Here is a 20,193-nt window from a genome sequence, read left to right as displayed (position 1 = left end):
CCTTCTGGTGTGACCACTGAATAAAAGCCACACATTCTAAAACGTGTTTTTAAATCCAAGATAAGTATCGGCTTTTTATTTGCTTTCATGGCACATGATGGAATTCTGCAGAATCGTGCTTTGGAACAACATGAAAAGCTTCTGTCCTCCGTTGGCAGAATGGTGGCACGTGTGCTCTGAACCCGTCCGTCCCAAACTCTGTAACTCTGTTTCGTTTCTGTGGAAAGAGTGCAGGTAACACACCAGGTAAGGTCTGCACAAAGCCTGGGATCGCCTCTGAGAAAGACAGTTGTGAGCAGCAGAACCGCCGCCACGGAAGTACAACATCTGGTTTCCAGTACAGCCAGGAACACAGACGTGCTTTCTCTTTAAACCTTTTTAAAGAGTACTTGTGGGAGGGATACTCTTTTTAAAAATTGCTGAGATTACATGCATGCTCAGTTTCATACTGCATTTCAAGCCAACAGAATTAAGCAACTGTAATTACTGTGCGATGCCATCACTACCCTGGTGTGGCGTATTTTTAAAGTAGGATCTTTGATACCAGAAATCAGCATTTCCCAAGACAAACTGTAGAGGTGTAACAATGCTAAGTGATTGGACCTTACTGGGATTTCACACACGGGCCCAAATCACAGCGTCCTCCAGGGGACGGGAGCGCCGGGGTGCACGCACCACGCTCGAAATTTTAAGGCGTATTTTGGTTACTAACGGTATCGATCTGTAAGAACAAATGTCTTGATAATGAACATTCTGTTCATTTCCCTGAATTGATGTTAACAGCCACTTCAAATCACATTCAGTTAGAAATGGAGAATTTCTAAGTAGAGTTAATTTAAAAATAATTCTTACCGTATATCCATTGTGGCGCAGTTGACAAATCTGAGGTGTGGAGCGGAGTTCTCGAAGTGTTAGTCCACCCTGGTCCTTCAGAAAAAGCTCCAATGGGATTGTATATACATGTTCAACTATTTTGATCAAAAGGTGTAATAAATTTTAAATGTCTAACTGGATTTGCAGTGTGTGTTCGGACGGCTTTTCCCACCAAGTAGGAAGCGGGCCTGCCGCCGCATCACAGAGGGGACCCTGCCGGAGGAAGCGCTGTCCCCGAGGCCGCCGCAGCGTTCCCCCTTTTCTCTCGTTTACAGTTACATCGTCTCCGTTCCTGAAAGCAAGTTGTGTGAGTTGTTTTCATCCTTAGAATTCTGTGCCGCCGTTTTCTTAAAGCTGTTGTGCTCTCTAGGCTGGTGACCTGGATTGGGGTGAATATGCTTTATTCAAGTGTGGATTTAGACATGCTTTTTTAAGGAAAACTGAGCTTCTAAGCTAGTGTAAGACTCAGAGTCGGGTGGTCAGCTGTCCACAAATCCTCGGCGTTCGCGGTGGGACAAGAACAAAGGCCACGTCTCTGCCGCTCCTCTGTTTGCCCAGCTGGGGGCTGTCCCCAAAGCTCCGTGCTCCGCACGTGTGGGCAGTCCCTGCTGGCCAGGCTGAGTCCGGGGCTCTGGTCGCCACGTTGCTTTCCCAGGAGGAATTGCTACAGGTCTTTGCTTGAGGGGGTTGAGAAGAATGTCCAAATTGGCACTTGGGTGTGCGCAGAGGAGCCCTGAGTCGGCCTGGGTGACGGCGACGCCTTGGCTCCGGAGGTGAAGGGCGAGCAGGTGCCTGTCGTCTGGGGGACATCGTTCTGTGCGCACCCCGGTCTGAGGCGGGGGTTGCCCTAGGGCTCTGTCTCAGGGGTTAAGTGGGGATGGAACCACCATTTCATTATGACCTGGCTCGGGGGCTCTGGCAGGGGAGTGTAGGAAGTCCAGAAAAGCCTCGTACGAGCTGGTGTGATAACTGACCACGACCCTGGTCTTGGGCCTTCCCGGTGGAGAGAAGGCAGCATCCGGGGCCCACAGACGGCAGCCTTCAGGCCTCGGCCTGCTGACCCTGGGCTCCTTCCCTCACTAGAAGGCCCGTTGTGTGGTCAGCTCGCACCTGCCTGGCCAGGCTCGACCGTGCTTGCCTTGGGTCCCATCCTCGGTGCAAAGGGGCTCCTTTGTGCCCACAGCAGGGAGCACCCCAGGAAGCTGAGCATGTTCCCCACGAGGAGTCTCCACACCAGCTGGGCGCGAGGCCAGGAGCCAACTATGGATGGGGTAGGGATCACATGGGGTTAAAAGGCAGCCCCCCTCCCCCCTACACACACAGGGCTGTCACAGGCCCAGTCACAGGCCTGGGTGCTACTCCTGATGGTGACAACCCCCTTCTACTGGGTGCTTGCTCCACGCAGGCCTTCGGCCAGGGGTTTCCCTCACACCAGTGTGGTGATGGGGTGCAGGTGGGTACCCTGCAGCACACAGTCATGGTCAGGGGCTCCCGTCTGCACTCTATGCCTTGGCCCCACAACGCGCCCCCATGGAGCTGGTGAGGGGCGGGCACATACAGGACACAGGGACACTTGCATGCCGTGGAGCTGTGGCCCCGAAGGGATGAGCAGGGAATCATGGACAGAAGAACGTGTGGAGGTGAGTGTCATCTGGGCCTGGGCTGCTGGGCTCATCCACGCCTCATCTGGCAGCATGTCCCTCTCCTTGGGGCGTGAGCGCCGGTGGGGTCCCAGCATCGGGTGTCCAGGGCGGGCAGCAGCCCCGCTGGCTGGGAGGCTGGGCTGCCGCCGTGCAGGTGTACCTGGCCTGTCCTTTCCTGCCTCAGGCGGCACTGCTTCCCCAAGCACGGCCCTGCGTTCACTTTCAGCTCCCTGCACTCGAGGACTGTGAGAACCAGCGACACCTGCCATGTCTCTGACAAGCCCGTAGCTGGTAAGTCACCAAAGGAGCCCCGTTCCCGTGGCCAAGTCTGCAGACGCGTCCCGAAATCCCTCCAGGCCGCAAGCCTCTGCCTTACACTCAGCAGCGCCACTGGCACCCTTGGGGGCACCACTGACGTCTCCAACAGGCTCTGCTCCTGGACCGGGAGTCAGACGGACACCAGGTCCGAACAGAGGCCTCTGCACCTGTGCGGGAGGCCACTGGAGCGCAGTGGGGCCCAGAGGTGCGGGCAGAGCCCTGTCCCCTCGGAGCCCGCCATGCGGCATCACACCCCTCCCTAGACTCTTCAGGTGTTCCTTTGGGATTTATTGAAACAATTCACTTGTCTGCCCCAGAGTTTATTGTTAGTGTCTTTGGAGATCTCGAGACATCTTTAAAAATGTGTGTTCCATAAGGATGAGGAGCATGAATTTGTCATTCCAAGAACTAACATTCAGAGGAAAATATGTGCCCTAAAATCCAAGTATCTTAATGCAGTATAATTCTATGGTTCTTATTAGAAATGGTGTCTTTTTTTTTTTTTATCATTGAGGTATAATGAACGTAGACAAGGTTCAGGTGGACAACATGATTCAATATTTGCATATACTGGGAAGTGACCACCACGGCAACTGTGGTTAGCATCCCTCACCACATATGATCACAAAACGCTTTCTTGCGATGAGAACTTCTAAGATCTACTCCCTTAGCAACTTTCAAATCTACAATAGTGTTATTACCTGTAGTCACCATGCCCTGAATTACTTCCCAGTGGCTTTAGTTTACACCTGGACGTTTGTGCCTTTTCATTCTTTCTACCCATTTCCCCCACCCCCCCCCACTCAACTCTGGCAACCACCAGTCTATTGTGTGTGCCTATGCGCTTGATTTTTGGTTTTTGCTTTGCTTTGCTTTTAGATTTCACATGTGGGGCGCCTGAGGGGCTCAGTTGGTTGAGCGTCTGCCTTCGGCTCAGGTCATGATCTCAGGGTCCTGGGACCGAGCCCCGCTTCGGGCTCCTGGCTCAGCGGGGAGTCTGCTTCTCCCTCTCCCTGCTCCTCGCGCCCTGCTTGTGCTCACTCTCTGCCTCTCAAATGGAATTTTTGTTTTTAAAGATTTTATTTGACAGCGACAGAGGGAACCCAAGCAGGGGGAGTGAGAGAGACCATGGGACCGTGACCTGAGTCGAAGGCAGACGCTTAATGACTGAGCCGCCCAGGCGCCCCTCAGATAAAATCTTAAAAAAAGATTCCACATATAAGGGGGATCATGCAGTATTTGACTTAGTTCACTCAGCATCGTGGCATATCAAGGTCCATGGCTGAATAGTGTGTGTGTGTGTGTGTGTGTGTGTGTGTGTGTGTGTGTGTGTGTGTGTGTGCGCGCGCGCGCGTGTGCGTGTGAGAGACAACACATTTTATTTATCCACTGATGGACACTTGAGTTGTTTCTCAATCTTGGCTGTCGTGAATAGTACTATGAACATGGTGGGGTGTAGGTATGTTCAAATTAGTGTTTTTGTTTTGCTCAGATATGTACCTGGAAGTGCAGGTGCTGGGTCGTAGGGTAGCTCTAGTTTCAACTGTTAGAGGACCCTCCACGCTGTTGTCCAGAGCGGCTGCACCAGCTTGCGTTCCCCCCAGCCGTGCATGAGGGTTCCCCGTTCTCCGCATCCCTGCCAACATCTGTTTTCGTGTCTTCTATTTGTAGCCAATCTGACAGGTGTGAGGGGATAGATCATCCTGGTTTTGATTTGCATTTCCCTGATGATGAGTGATGTTGAGCATCTTTTCATGTGTCTACTGGTCGCCCGGATGTCGTCTTTGGAGAAACGTCTGCTCATGTCTTCTGCCCATTTTTAATCCAATTGACTTGTTACCATGAAGTTGCAGGAATTTTGAATATTAGCCCCTTATCAGATACACAATTTACAGATATTTTCTATTTAGTAGGTTTCCATTTCATCGTGTTGATAAGATTTTTAGTTTGGTGTAGTCCCACTGGTTTATTTTTTGCTTTTGTTGCTTTTGCATTTGGTGTCAAGTCCAAAAACCCATCACCAAGATCAAGTGTTAGGGAGGTCACTGCCCATTTTTTTCTAGTTTATGGTTTAGGGTCTTAAATTCATTGTTTAGTGGTTTTAACAATTTTTTTTGAAGATTTTTATCTTATTTTAAAGATTTATTTTAGGGATGCCTGGGTGGCTCAGTCAGTTAAGCATCTGCCTTCAGCTCAGGTCATGATCCTGGGGTCCTGGGATCGAGCCCCATGTCGGGCTCCCTGCTCCGTGGGGAGCCTGCTTCTCCCTCTCCTTCCCCTTCCCCCACTTGTGCTCTCTCAAATAAAATCTTAAAAAAAAATTTTAGCGTGCAAGCAGGGGCAGAGGAAGAGGAAGAATCTCAAGCCAACTTCCTGCGGAGTGCAGAACCTGATTCAGGGCTCAATCTCATGACCCTGAGTTCATGACCTGAGCCCAAATGAAGAGCCAGCCACTCCAGCACCCCAAGATTTTAAAGCTATCTCTATGCCCATGTGAGGCTTGAACTCTCAACCCTGAGATCAAGAATCACATGCGCCACCCACACAGCCAGCCAGGCACCCTGCATCGTGCTCTGCGGTAGCACAGGGGTTCAGAGCTCCTGAAGAAAGTCCTCCCCACCACAGGCTCTGGCCGCCTTTCTCGTAGGGTAATTGACTGTGCACACGGGTTTATTCTGGCTCTACGAGGCTGCTTCACCGTCAAGCTCCAGAGTTTTCCTTTTGTGATGATCTTCCATGGGGAGGCCTCCTGCTCTTCGTCACACCTTTACGCACTCACTCCAGCACCCACGGATTCGGCACCTGTGTTTGCCTGATGGTCAGTCGTCCCGTCAGCCCTTCTGCACGGAGCCGGAGTTCTGAGGAAGAACTGTGCCTTTCTCCCATCTGCTGTCAGTGTGGACTCGGGGACGCCCGCGAGTCTCTGGGTCAACGTCCATCACTGTAGCGGCTTTGCTCCTTGTTTGTCCCATTTCAGGCCACTGTGGGTTCTTTCACCTTGGCTTTTGAGCCCTTCCTGACTCCCGCCCCTTGTCCTGGAATCACTGAAGAATGCCGTGAGGAACCAGGGACCAGCCAGCCCTCTGCTGTTGACTTGGCATTGCTCATTAGGCCCTCTGGACAAAGCTAGAAACCTTCGTGTTTGCACACACACTTGGATGGCCATGGTTGTGAGCTAATGCGGACACCCCCCGGTAAAATCCACCACTGGCTCTGGCCCACGTCCCCCGCCCCTCCAGCATGGCCTCGTTTACTTGTGATAGGTTTCCCTATTTGCATTCCATTTTTAATTCCCTTGAAAACATTGGCTTTGATTATGCATTCTGGCTTTAAAGCATTGCTGTGGTTCTGAGTCCATCACGAAAAAGGCATAGGCCTTCATTCTCCTGCCTACTTCCCACGCCCCTTAGCTGGCACCCCTCACCCCTGTCAGCAGCCAGTCTCCCACATTTCTATATTCGGGGTTTCTTTTTCCACAAGTTGAGCAGTTGTGTTCTTTGGCTCTTTTCTGCAGTGATAGCACACCATGTATATTCTCTTTTCAAATACTTTATTTTGTTCACCAGCCTGCAGTTTGGGCAGCCTGCCTGATGCCAGAAGGCCCATATTGAAGCGGGACCGCCCTCCCCAGGTACCTCTCCCCTCGGCACTAGGAATCCCTGGTACATGCCGCGGGTGAAGCAGGCCGGTCCTGGGGAGGAACAGATGGGAAGACTGACCAATCAGAAATGTGGTGGCCACTCTAAGCTGCCTGCCGCTAACTCCAGTTCCTGTTTGTTGGGGAACCAGCACACCCCAGAAATCCCCAGCCGTCTGTTGAACCCTCATGGTAGTTTTCAGAAGCCGCACTGGGCTCCAGCAAGGGAGCGCCACGGCACCGTCACTGCCCGCCTGCACACGGGACCACACAAAATCAAGAGTCTCCGACTCAACCTATGTTTATCTTCAGGGTAGATCCCTCCAAGTGCGTTACAGGTCAGAAGGAACGAGCAGGTGGTTTTCCAGGTACTGCCTGATTTTCCCCCAGAGCTGTATCCCCCTGCACTCCTCCAAGTGCCCCACCGGAGTCTGCAGGTGTCTGGACCAGGGAGCTGCATTCAGAAGCGGCAACTACGTGTTTTACGTCATTTAACATAATCCAAACATGCTATTCAGTGAATATGATGAAAGGTACAAAGGGCTGTTCGCAAAACCACTACAGCACTATTACCCTACCCAAAAGGAAGAACACCACACACACAGATCCATGCAAATACAGCAGTTGGAGGCAACTGTCCGGCTCCATGCTGGGGGGGGTGGGTGGGGAGGGGGGCCTCTAGAAGGCTCAGGTCTCCCACAGAAGAGCACTCCCCTAACAGTCCTGGAGGACTCCCAGCCAGTGCTGCTCAGCTCAGTGCTCACTAATGCCACCAAGAGGGGACAAAAGGAACTGCCTTGCAGAGGGCCCCCAATCGCCCAGGCGACAGACCATTCAGAAGGTACAGGGTAGTCCCTATGCGTGAGGGGCGTGGATCCCAAAGATGCTGGACCTGGCTCAGCCGGGCAGAGTGCGGCCCCCGTGGTCAGGGCTCTTGGGACAGAAGCAGCAAAGGAACGAGCCCCTTTGTTTCTGACAATAGGCAAATCCACCTACTGCGAGTCACGAGATTGGCTTGACCACAGCGTGTCCAAGTGACTTGGATCTTTATCTTTTCTAGAGAAGTTACATGAATTCCAATGCCGATCAACCAGCTTTCTCCCAATAAGGCAGCTGTCCACTGCTAGGTCCAGAGTAATCATTTAAATATAAATGGAAATTTTAAAAACTTAGAATGTTATTTTAACACAACTGAATGAGGATGGAAACGTGGAACAGATTCCACACTGGGGTACACACAGGATGTCCACGAGGCAGCCTTTAAAATATGCCGTCCAAAAGGTAATGGTGACAATGGGGCCAACGCTTGGTTTAATCTAAGATTTTTGACATTTCGTTTAAACCATACGTAACTACAGTCATCTCTGAAGGATTTGGCAAAGATTTATTTTTTCCTATTTCCAGTCTTTTGAAGTAGACACAGGTTTGCTTAGAATGAAGCTGATTCTAAGAGCACAAAAACCGAACACAAAGAGGAGGACTAAATTCAGCAATCCAGAGGGCTGAGAGAGGAAAAATACTTAGCAGGTGCCGAGGACAGAAGACCACCGGCCCGGACAGCTGTTAACACCCTGCAGGGGCCCGCGGCTTCGTGTCGGAGCAGGACTGACACATCTGCTCCTTGCGTTCCGTGGCGTGACCGACAGCAGAGTTGAGCGTAGTCTTCAGTAAAGACAACCTGCATCCACTTAAACATAGTATTTCCTGGAACAGTGTGAATATAAGGCCACAATATTCATTTGGGATAAACCCCTTATGTAGTCGTCATTTAATAAACATTATTTGTTCTTTTCAAATATAAAGTATTTTAAACTGAGTAACTGGTTACAGATAATTTTTGTTGAAGTTGAAATACTACATGTCATACATATCTAGTGTTAAAATTATTTGTACTTTGATATTTATAATATCCAAACAAAATTTACTACCAAATTATTACAGTAGATGTTAATCAGTAGGACATGCTTATTAATTGTTCCCATAGGTATGATTACAGGTTGGCATGGTTTTTTGTTTTTTTTTTTAACTCTTCTTCTGTTCTACTCAATTAGGAACGCAGCATTTACAGAACAGACAGACCCATCCAGTGGCACAGCTGCCCCAGCCCGCGGCGGCTCTTCACCTCGTGCCGCCTCCAGCCCCGACAGAAACCCCGCTACGGGGCGAGAGCTGGCTTCCAGTGCTTCATCAAAAGGTGCTGGTGGAAGTTGTTAGACGCCTTCCAATGTAGATCCTTCACAGAAAAAGCAATCAGCAGTTAGCAGAGACAGGGCCGCTCAGGCTGGGTTAGAGGTTCTGTGGTCGGGGACTGGCTACCTTCGACCTGCTTTTAAGAACTTTGTGATGAATCTATCAAGTACTTCATGATTTGTCATTACGTATTTTATAATCTAATTCTGAAAAACCCCAGCTGTGCCCTAACACCAGCGTGCTCCGTACCCGTATAAGGCAGGCCACCAACCAACCACAAATCCTCGCACGACATGGCCTGTCTCTACGTTCATACAGTGGACACACTGCTGGGGAGCCACCCACGGGGCATCACCACCCACCTCACCAAGGCCTTTACGGAGTAACAAAGCCCTGCCCTCGGGCAGAAAAGAGCCCACAGATCCTGCCGGGGTGGACTTCATTCCAACCGCCACAGGCAGCCCTGACGGGTCCGGGCCACCAGCAAGCTCCGAGTCCGGCAGGGAAGGCAGGGACGCTAGGTGGGAGCGGGCTGCAGAAATTTACCCCGAAATGAAGGCCCAAGCCAGGTACTGAAACCTGCACCAGGCCCTGCTCCCACGGAACCTAATTTGCTAGTTCTGGAAAAAACTCCGAGCCTGGCTCTGAGACACAGGGGCCAGAATAAAGCCAGTGACTCCAAGCAGAAAAGGGGGCAGGGTTTGGCCCAGGACCGTGGAGGACTTTCACGTTGGACGCTGACATCCAGAAGCCTCTGGCCCACCGGGAAGCCACATTGCAGGCACAGTTCCCAGAATGAGGGTCTGAAGCTCCGAGACTCCAAAGGGAGGGCAGGGAAAGCAGCCTTGCGCTCACTTCCCACAGGGCTGGCAGGGCGCTCACTTCCCACAGGGCTGGCAGGCCAGGAGGAACCCGGCAAGACCAGGAAGTGCCCACCTGCCCTACGACTTTGAACAGCCCCATTCACGGGATCTGGGAAAATGGGGGGCTGTCTCCTCCTGTTTCCCTCGGGGCCCTGGAGGCCAGATCCGTCAGATGCCCGTGAATACAATCCGGTCTGTCCAGCAAGCTGCACGCACACACCACTGTGGCACACCACCGTGGCACACCACGACATACCACGACAGAGGCTGGGGAAGACCAGCCCACGGTACAAGATGCCAGAGACGCACGGGGCTCACTTCCCTGCGACTGGAACGGGGCTGCGCTGTGTGGGAGGTGTGGCAGGTCCCCGAGCCCAGCCAGCTGCAGCGGGAGGGACCGCTTAGAGCATCCGTCCACTGGGCGAGAACGGAAGGAGTGAGCCTGGGGTCCGCGCCGACACGGGACGGCCCAGACCTGAAGCCAGGCATCCAGGAAGCACCAGGCAGACGCGATCTCAGTGCGGCCGGCAAGTGAGGGGGCCGGGATCTGGGGTCCACGTTCTGGGCCTCGTCCACATGCTCATGTTACCTAAGCTGACTTACGATCTACACCTGAATGAGGGTTAACAAGGTCCCTGTACTCCGGACCATCAGGACACAGGCCACGCGTGGCCTCACTCACCCCAACCCGATGGCCAGCAGGTGCGAGAGCAGCAGGGACGGGAGGAAGACTTTCAGGAACTCCGCGGAGAAGATGCCCCCCTTCTTCATGACGCTCGTGTTCCTCATGCTGAGTGTGGCCGTGCGCTTCGGGTGCTTGAACAGCAGCTCCCTGGGGAGGACAAGCGGTAAGCCACCTGCTCGCCCAGGAAGCGCCCGCGCCGCCGCCAGGAAGCGCCCGCGCCGCCGAAGACACTCACTTTGGGGGGATGTTTTCCGGCCGACTTGACCAATCCCAAATCCAGTCTGAGTTTTTCTTCAAGATGCTCTCAACTTCTTTCCTTCTCTCGATATAATCTTCCTCAGACTACAACAGAACCGAGAGCAGTCGCTTAGTGCTGCACAGCCACACCACCGAGCACTGCCCGTGTCCCGCACACGCCGTCGCCAGGCCGCTCTGGCCTCCGCTCATGTCCCTGCTTCCCAGACAGACGCGAGGCTGCCGACACCGTCCCTTAAGGAAGCAGTGAGGACAAGGCATCCACATGCAGATGCTGACCGCGGGGCGGGTTTTCAAAGATGACAATCTACAGACCCCACGCGTCTGTGGCTACAGGATGGCAGCCAGTGCCACAGTCTTTGGAAAAGGACAATTTCGTGTTCAGTGGGAGGGAAAGAACCAAAAACTCACAGACCTGTGTTTTCAAGCTACATCTAAAATACGTTAGGAAGGGGCGCCTGGGTGGCTCAGATGGTTGAGCATCTGCCTTCGGCTCAGGTCATGATCCCGGGGTCCTGGGATCGAGTCCCGCATCGCTTCTCTCTCTGACTCTCATGAATAAATAAATAAAACATTTTAAAAAAATAAAGTACGTTAGGAAAACACGCTAATTATAGGGGACTTTAAAAAGGAGGATCACAGGTAGTTTTGTTTTGTTTTCATTTAAAAAAACTGAACCAGGGGCGCCTGGGTGGCTCAGTCAGTTAAGCATCTGCCTTGGCTCAGGTCATGATCCCAGGGTCCTAGGTTCGAGCCCCACATCGGGCTCCTTGCTCCTTGGTTGGCAGGAAGCCTGCTGCTTTCTCCCTCTCCCACTCCCCCTGCTTGTGTTCCCTCTCTCGCTGTCTCTCTCTGCCAAATAAAATTTTAAAAAAAAGCAAAGATTATGTAATTCCTTTTGAAAATCAGCAAAAGCTACTCTAGAATACAGTACCAAAACGAACCAGCTGCCCTGAGGGTATCATCAGGGCACCTGGAGGGCCTGGGTGGGAGGGAGGCCCAGCGGTGAGACCCCACGGGATCCAGTGCCTCAGTGGTACAGACCCCAAGACCTCACTTCCTACGCGATTTTTAAATACGGGAGAAGTCAACTGTTTCGTGTTCTCATCATCACTGAAAACACCCAAAGGAAACCTGGCTCGTGCATCCCAACGTGCGCAGGTCCGGCGGTCCTGGGGGGGGCCAGGGCCTCACAGCCCAGCACTGTTGGGCCCCAGGTTCTCAGAGACAGGCCTGCCTGACAACGGAACATAGCCCCAGCGTGTAAGACCCAGGAAGCATTTGAGCACATGGTAGGAAAGTGGCCTTCGACTTAAGTAAGTGGCCAGTGGGCTAACACTGAGCCACGCAAGCGCCATTAGCAAGCCAGAGGCTCTGGCAGCCAGCTGCAGCGTGTCCGCGCCACCCCCACACTGGCAGAGCCCCCGAGTGGCTCCGTGTATCATGCCAGGCTCTCCTGAACCCACTCACCGCCGACTGCTAGCCAAGACAGAGACCGGCCACAAAGTGGCTCCCAGGGACTCTCCCCACCGGCCACGGGCCTGTCCAGGCTGCAGGCCCGAGGGACCCCCCCCCCACCCCCCCGCACACCTTGGCTGGCACGTGAGGGCAGCAGAGGCCCCGCGACACGTGCTAAGCGGAGCCTGTATTTGTTCTGGTCAGCTCAGTGTGAGGCCTGCAGGGGCGATGCTCCTACCCCACAGCTTTAGAAAAAGCCAAGAGACCCCCATACAACAAACACACGTTTCCCTCCTCAGTCCCACCGGCCACGTTCGCCGTGCCAGCACATCACCAACACCTGCTGCAGCCCACCTGCGAGCTGTTTTTCTCTCCGATGCTGTGGGTGTCTATTTCCGAAGCTCGGGTCGTATCTTGAGGGGTCTGTGAGCGAGGTGGGCTTGGTAGGCACACAGAAGGGAATGCGAGAAATTAACAGGATGTTAACATGATTTCTGTCGTTGAGAAGCGAAGCCCCTCCGGGCCCAGGACCGTCTCCTCGAAGAGGAAGCACGGGCGCCGGCACCCACATCTTCCCTCCCACCATCTCTGCTCCCCTTTGGCTGAGCTTGGCAGGCGGAGGGGAGCCAGTTTTGGGGGGTGGGGGGTGGACTCCGTACTGCCCTTCTCACCAGCTCTGTGCTCTGAGGCAAGCCCGAGAGCACCTGACCTTTGCTTTCTGACTCAACCATGCTGTCTGCAGTCAGCCAGGACGTGCCGGGGGCAGAGGCACGGTGACTGGCTGCCTGCCACGTCCACCCGCCGGCTTTACCGCGGGCCCTCCAACACCAGGCCCCATCCCTCCCACCGGAGGGCCAGGCTCCCGCGAACCCGGCGGGGAGAGGGAGGGCACTCTGGGACTTGGCCCGCACGCAGGATAAACCAGCACCGGACCAAACGTGCTTATTTACCCACCTGTCACAGTGAGAGCTCTTCGAGCTACTCCGTCCAGACTCATGCTGGGCATCCAGCAGTATTTTTTCCAGGTCACCGTTATAAATAGAAACAGAGGCTGGAACGCTGCTCCCGTTCCCGTTATTGCTGAAGTGCAATTCCACCCAGGAGCCTGATGGAGACACAGAAGGGCACCGTTGGGATTTTTCTGCCCACTGCAGAGCCTAGTCCTGACAGACAACCAGCCCACCCTTCCACCCTTCCATTTCTAAGCAGCGCCGGGGAGACAACAGGCCAACTCCTTGAAACTTGCCAAAACATGCCCATCTCCGGCAGGTGCATCCCAGTGGCTGGCCTAGCCTCACCTTCCCAGGGACCCAAGGCCGGCCCCTAGCACCCAGATGCTCATCTGCAGGTCTCCTGCCATTCCGGGACACCAGATGGGTGCCTGGTAACCTGCTGGGCCAGCAGAGTCCAACAGACCACAATGCTTTTTTCCCCACTCAACTTCCAGAAGAAAAAGGGCATCAACAAGAGCTTAAGAGATTTAAGTTTTTTTAAAGGTTTATACTATCTCTTATTCACTTATTTCCACACCAGCATCACATTCTGATCCTGAAGCCCCACAAAACTCGTCTCTGCTATTGTTATTTACTTCCCTCAGAAGCCAGATGAACATACTCTGCCTAGAACAAAGGTAATTTCTCATTGAACGTGACTGACCAGAGCAAGCCATCCCCCACGTATTCAATTAGCCACATCTTCACAGGAAGAAGTCAGCCTTCTTACTTGAACTAAAAATTGACAATTGTCATGCATCCCGAACTGCTTCTACCCAGATTCTGTAGATTCAGAGAGCTGTCTTGGCACCAGATCATCTGCTTACCAAAATAGAACCTAGCACCTACCACCCCCGACCCACCACCACACCCTGCACGTGAAGCCAGTATCTTCAGCGAGGCTGGTCTCTGGCTAGCCCACCATCCGATCTCAACACTGCCCTGGGCGCACCATGCTTGCTAGGAGAGGGACCCCCCACACACACACACATCAGCACCCCAGTCATGGGGCCCGGCAAGGACTGGTTGGGGAGCAGGAGCCGCCGGTTGTGCCTGTGTCTGGGGGAAGCCAACAGGTGGGAGAGCTCAGAACAGTCCTGGCCCGTCCCGAAGGGTGGATGCGACCCTACACACAGACATCCTGAGCGCACTGCAAGTAGCAGGCTTGGCACAGCTGGGCTGGGGGGGGGGGGTCCAACCGCAACGCCCAGTGGGGCTGGACTTGGGGGCCCGCCAAGTGCTTGTGGATGAGCACACCGCATGCTGGGGCTGCGGCCCAGGATGCACCGGATGGCTCCGCCACCAACTGTCCATCTGGTAGGTATGTGGCAGCACCACTAGCGCTCCCGTAACTGCTAGTATGTTTAAGGTTGATTTATTTGTGAGAGAGAGACAGCGAGCACCAGGAGGGACCCTCATGACCTGAGCTGAAACCCAGAGTGAGACGCCTAGCCAACTGGGCCACCCCGGCGCCCCCGTAACTGCTCATGTTTCGTGGTGGCCGCACTCTCGTTTCTGTCGACAGACCCAGGAGCAGGACGGTGGCCAAAGGTGGCACGTGTAGACTGAGTGGTATTAGGAAGGCCTGCCCTCTGACACAGCTGAACCAAGGTATGGTCCTCCCAATAAACCAGTCTTTAAATTTAGCCATTCTGTGACAGTGTCTTGTGTGGTTTATTTTATATTTCTCTGATTTCCAATGGAACTGGACATCTTTTCCTGTTTACGGGCCATGTGGACAACATCTTTTTAAATTAGCTGTTCAAGGGGCGCCTGAGTGGCTCAGTCGGTTGAGCGTCCACTCTTGGTTTGGGCTCAGGTCATGATCTCAGGGTCCTTAGATCTAGCCCTGCGTCAGGCTCCATGCGCAAGAGTCTCCCTGAGATTCTCTCTCACGCTCTGCCCCACCACACACTCTGAAAAAAATAAATAAATTAGCTGTTCAAAAATCTCTTACTCTTTCTGTAGGAGTTCAATATTCAAGACACAAGCCTTTTTTTGTCTGAACATGCAGCAAAGTAACTTTCCCTGTGGCTTGCCTTTTCAGGTTTAAGGTCATGTTCTAACAGGTCTTTGATTTTAATTCAGTTTCAATCTCTTCCTACTCTGTGGCCATGGAGACCTGCCTGGTGGGGACCCTCACGCAGATCTGGGTTTAATGAGCCTGGGTTCAGTCTGTGCACATGGTTTCAAACGGGTGAGGTTTTCCCTGCCGACAGCCAGCGGCTCTGCTCACTGACCAGACTGCCCTTGCTCCCCGCTCCCCCGTGCCGTGCACTTCCTGTCAGAAATCAAGCTGGCGATGTGTGCAGGTCTGTTTCTGAGCCCAAGATGGACAGTTTCTGTTGTGTCACAGGTCTATGTATCTCCAACACCATTTGTTAGAGGCCACCCTGGTGGCCTATGGAGGCCAGGGGTGCGACAGGCAGGGTGAAGGTGGCCTATACAGACAGAAATGCAGAGACCAGAGTCACACAATGAGCCATGTTTGTAGCTAATTGTCTTACAACTATCGTGACCCAGAACTGCCCCTCTGCTGACACCAGCATGGCCCTGCACAACACCACGCGATCTCCAACACTGTGTGGGCAGCAGGGATGGAGCCCCCCACTCCGCTCCACCACGTGGGCCGAAGCACCAGCAGGCCTCCAGCTTCCTAGCACGCCAAACGGGCATCTCTTCGGAGTCCTAACCGGCCCTCGGTTGTTGCTTGCATAGGTCACCATCAGAAAAAAGCAAATCAAAGACCCTGCCACTCAGCTTCCCTCAGCCTCCAGTTAGCTAACAAAATGATCACACAAGCTTTCTGGTTAGCACAAGACTTCTCTCCTTAACGTCTCAAGTGCTTCACGCTGGCCCAGCCGCACGAGGAGGCCAGGCCCACACACCCACGGTGTCCACAGCGGCTGCAGGGCCTTCAGGTGTCCCACACCCCAGCATCCCTGACACCGCGCATCGGACCGGCTCCCCACCACCTGCCCCCACCACCTGCCCCCACCACCTGCCCCCACCTCCTATCACCTCCGGTGCCGCCCAACCCTGAGGGATCATGATAAAAGCTCCGGCATGGTCCTGCTCCGGGGCCACTCCACCAGCTAGGAGACCAGCTCCGCTCGGTTCCACGCTCCTAGGCTCCATTTGTCACTCAGATGCCGGGCCCGGCTCCACTTCTGACACGCAATGGGGGTGCGTTGTGCAGGGGTTCAGTCCCACCGGCACACAAGCCGGAGCGCGGCGGGTCCGCACAAGCAGTCCCAGCGCACAGTGGCTCTCCTGGAGCAGACGCGGGCTGTCCGGGCCCCTCACGCTCCTGCTGCAGACTACCAGTCAGGGCCCCTACAACACCCGGCCGGGTGCGGTCATTCCCTAGAACAACTCACAGAACTCAGGAAGACACTTGACGTCCATCTACCCATTATCAGACAGAATACAACTCAGGAAGAGCCCACTGGGAAAGACCCGCAGGACCGGCTACGAGGAAAGCAGCTCGTTCAACACAACTCTGACCCTTGCTGTGTGAAGGTTTTCTAACCCATCTCCAGCCCTTCCCATCCACGAGGGGGTGTCCCCCGTCTTACCCCACCCCCAAGTCACCTCACTACCAGACTGTGTTCCAAAGGGGCTCCTCACAAAAGGGGCTCTTGATCAGTAAGCCACTAGTATCACTCAAATTCCAAGGGTTTTTGGAGCTGTGCCAAGAAGAAGGGAAAAAGATCACCTATGAACTTTTTTTTTAAGCAGATGTAATTGGAACACCTAGGGGCCCAGTCAGAGGAGTGTGCAACTCTTGATCTCGGGGCTGTTGAGTTCATGCTTTGTGTTGGGTGTAAAGATTACTTACAAATAAAATCTTCAAAAAAAATTAAAAAATAAACAGGTATAATTAACATGTAACACTATTAGATGCAGGTACGCATTTTCTGTTACATCACAAGGGCCAACTTAACACTCCAATGAGACAGACTCATGTTTTTTAAAAATCATATCCTAAAAAGCTCTAAGCATCCCAAGAAAGTAAAAAATCCCATTCTGGACTGTCTATACCTTTGAGTCCAAAACCTGTATTCCAAGAATGATTTACCAGGACAAGTGTTTTATTATTAACCGGCAACAACTAAGCAGGAAGCGTACTTCCTGGCAAGGGAACACAGGGCTGGCTATTGGTCCACCTACATCACACGGGCATTAAAATCACTCTTTTTAAGCAATAAAGGTGGGGATGGAAAGGTGGGAATTAAGGTGGCTTTGTGACCTCAGAAAGCTTCCTCAGAATCACAATATACCAAGTAACTTGGAATAATCAAAGAAACAGACCGTGGTGTTACAGACCCAAGGCAAGCCCTCCTTCCTAACTTCACGTCCCTCCCCATGCTATCTCCCCCCAACACAGAGGAAGGCCGCGGGCGTCCCATCTCTCCACAAGTTAGAGACGAGGTGCCCAGCACAGCTCCTGCCTCCCCTGTAACAGGACAGCGAATCCCCTGGCCCCAGTGCCTGCTCCACATCCGGGCAAGTGTTTGTCTCCAGCCCAAGGAAGGCCACCCCACTGAGTGGCCCTGGCTGGTGTGGAGAAGCCCGGCCCAGCACTCCGAAAATTCTGGCCTGGAATGCTGATGCAGAATCCCAGCACGCGGGTGTTTTGAAAAAGTTGTAATGGCGATGCTGGGCAGCCAGGGTGGGAGAGAGCACCGATGAGGGGAGAGGCAGGCATCCCAAGAACCTTCCGGACAGTGGGATCAAAGTCAACAGGGGGGTGCTGGTTCTGGAGTGGGCTTCCTCCCTGGGAGAGGTGGGTCTTATTTACGAAATTGCAGGTGCTAAAAGCTTTCTATAAACAGGATCATTATTTACAAGTAAATAAAACAGTGTTTTAGAAAATAAATAACAAAAGCTTCTCAGGTTCGGTGAGACAGGAACAAGAGAGACCTGATGAACCCGTAACTTTGAACTTGTGTCGAAACGGGGTGGAGCACTTAGGATCCCGGTTCCCAACTGGGTGGTTTTCCCTCCACCGGTGGTTCGGGAGGTGCACCAGGACCCCGCCGTCGGAGATGCTGTCGTTCAGGCTCCCAGCATCCCACTGGCCCTTCATCTTACAGGTCACCTCCCCTCTTTTCCACTTAGCCTCTGGGCCGCACAGTGACCATCTGTGAGATGTGGGGGTTGGGCTAGGATCTAGGTGGCCGAAACCCCTTCACTGTCAAAACTTCTCGATCCTACCATTATCCTTCAAAAGAAATCAAGTTTTTCTCTTCAGACACCTCTGCCCACGGTGGGCTGCCTGCGACAACCAAACCGTGGGGCTGGCTGCAGAGAAAGCGCGGAGGGGAGGGGGCCGTCTCAGAGCAAAGCACTGGGCCCCTTACCGAAGGCTGGCACTCGCGAGCAGCTCAGCTTCATGCTCAGGAGTCCCGCAGGAAGTCAGTGATGCAACCCCCTCCCTGTGGTACTGACACCATCTGCACACAACTCCCTCTCTCCCACCCAGACTGAGGCAGGTTTAGGTCCCAGGGGGAAAGAAAGGCACACACAGTATCCTGCTAGACAACAGCTCAAACCAGAATGGACCAGAGGGCAAAAAGGGACCAGTTCTGCTGCTGCCTCCTCAGGGAGGATGTCTGCAGGCTGGGCTCACCCAGGCTTGCTTAGTACTTGGTTCAAACATAAACAAGAGGTAATCAAATCAGGACAGACGGGGACAAGCACCGCCTCAGCCAGGAACCAGGCCCGGATTCACATTTCTCAGGGCAGCTGTGAGGCCCCACGTGACGTGACGCAAGCGACTCCACCCATGGCGGCTGAGGCCGAGCTAGTGCCCCGCAGCACGTACTCTCCAGAAGGGACCAGGAGCCTCAGTGTAAGCATCTTTTTATAGAATATGCAAAACACAGAAACAGCTTTTAACTCAGAAGCTGGCAATTTTGCATCGCCAATGACTCAGCAGTCTGGGGTCAGTCAAGGAATGGCGATCTGAGCCCCCTCAGGAGGACTCAGAACACTTGCAGAGACTAGATCCCAGGCTGTGAGTAAAATACTGTGCTGGGCAAGTAGCTTGATAATTAGAAAAAGGATGGTCCTAAGGCAAAGAGTCCATACAACTGGATCTGACGAAGAGACAGGAAGTTTAAACCCTTAATCCATTTATCTGTTTCAAAGAAAATCAGTCGATGTAGAATTTTAAAGAGCTTACAGAACTTTTAAAGTGGCTGGTTACGCACAGCAGGAGACTACGTCTTGCCCAGTAAAATCATGTTAAGGAACAAGAAAAATAATTGGCAGCTCACCAGATTCTTCTGAATAGAAGAATTTTAACAGTCCTCATGAGCTGAAAAATTCACTCCCAAAGGTCTGAACGGCCGTCTCCAAAGCTTATTTACATGCTCATGTTGCTCACCGAACTTCTGCTTCAGAGAATACAAAGGTCGTGGGTCAGCGGGCTTCTCCCGGGCCCCGGGGATCACTCCAAGGGGCCCGGAGAACAAGGCCTGGGTGGCGGCCCTACTGAGGCGAGCCCCAAGGGGCAGATCCCAAGGCTGCCGCCCACTTGGCCGTGCAAGCGAGCAGTGGCCGCCTGGTCTGGGCCCGGCTCTGGAAATGCAGAAGCAGAGTCTACAGACGCACAAGCAGCAGGCACAGGGCGGGGGGGCCCTGCATGCACTGGGACGGTGTCCCTCTGCTTGTATTTTTCTTAACCCACAAATCAATTTCCAGCTGTTGGGGAACTGACCGGCTAGTACCAGTGGAACCTGAACTTAACAAAGAAAAAAAAAAAAAACCTCGTACCTGCCGATACCGTTTTTTTAAGCTGCTTATCTTCCACTAAAGAGCGGTGGGTGGACCTGAGCCCTGCAGCACAGCGACCCCCTTCATCCCTTCCTTCCTCCCAACGATGCCCCAACAGGCCCCACGGACAGAACCCGTTCGGCTGAAATGCGAGGGCCCCACCGTTCGGCCTGAACCACCCCGGCGTCTGCTCGCCAAAGCCAACACCCAAGTGCCGGTCACGGACCGGGCTCAGGCTTGTTGGTGGGGTCCAGCCGGCGTCCCGGCCCGCGGCACCGCCTCCACGAGCGAGCCCCACTCCGGCCCGGCCCGCGAGCCCCCCGCGCGGGCCCCCGCCGCACCCCACCCCGGCTCCCCCGCGGCCTCACCCTGCAAGTTCTCCTCCTGCAGTCCGGGGGTCCCGCTCTGCGACATGGCGCCAGAGGCACGGCGCGGCAGCAGCGGGTCGGGGTCGGGCGCGGACCGGTGCGGGAGCCCCAGACGCGGGTCTCGACCG

The 20,193-nt window shown here is 53.7% G+C and overlaps 1 protein-coding gene and 1 long non-coding RNA gene across 2 annotated transcripts; both read right to left on the bottom strand.

Annotated features, from left to right (window-relative positions):
• Positions 1-44: 44 nt before the first annotated feature.
• Positions 45-4,138, bottom strand: LOC114221844 (uncharacterized). Its single transcript, XR_003611818.2, has 2 exons — positions 853-4,138; positions 45-217 (listed from the first exon to the last, which is right to left on the bottom strand). It is a non-coding gene; the product is annotated as an uncharacterized LOC114221844 (long non-coding RNA).
• A 3,698-nt stretch (positions 4,139-7,836) lies between these two features.
• BNIP3 (BCL2 interacting protein 3) lies at positions 7,837-20,193 on the bottom strand. The gene is made up of 6 exons (XM_028119934.2): positions 20,066-20,193; positions 12,877-13,027; positions 12,277-12,361; positions 10,445-10,551; positions 10,207-10,356; positions 7,837-8,704 (listed from the first exon to the last, which is right to left on the bottom strand). Exons 1-6 carry the CDS (start codon positions 20,109-20,111, stop codon positions 8,659-8,661), a joined length of 585 nt encoding a protein of 194 aa, XP_027975735.1. The 5' UTR covers positions 20,112-20,193; the 3' UTR covers positions 7,837-8,658.

The sequence above is a fragment of the Eumetopias jubatus genome, unplaced genomic scaffold (genome assembly GCF_037043125.1).
Source record: "Eumetopias jubatus isolate StellerSeaLion01/CBP00866 unplaced genomic scaffold, mEumJub1_p1.0 scaffold_17, whole genome shotgun sequence".
NCBI lineage: Eukaryota > Metazoa > Chordata > Mammalia > Carnivora > Otariidae > Eumetopias > Eumetopias jubatus.
Note: the sequence above shows the minus strand (reverse complement) of the source record. Positions and strands in the feature narration are given on the sequence as shown.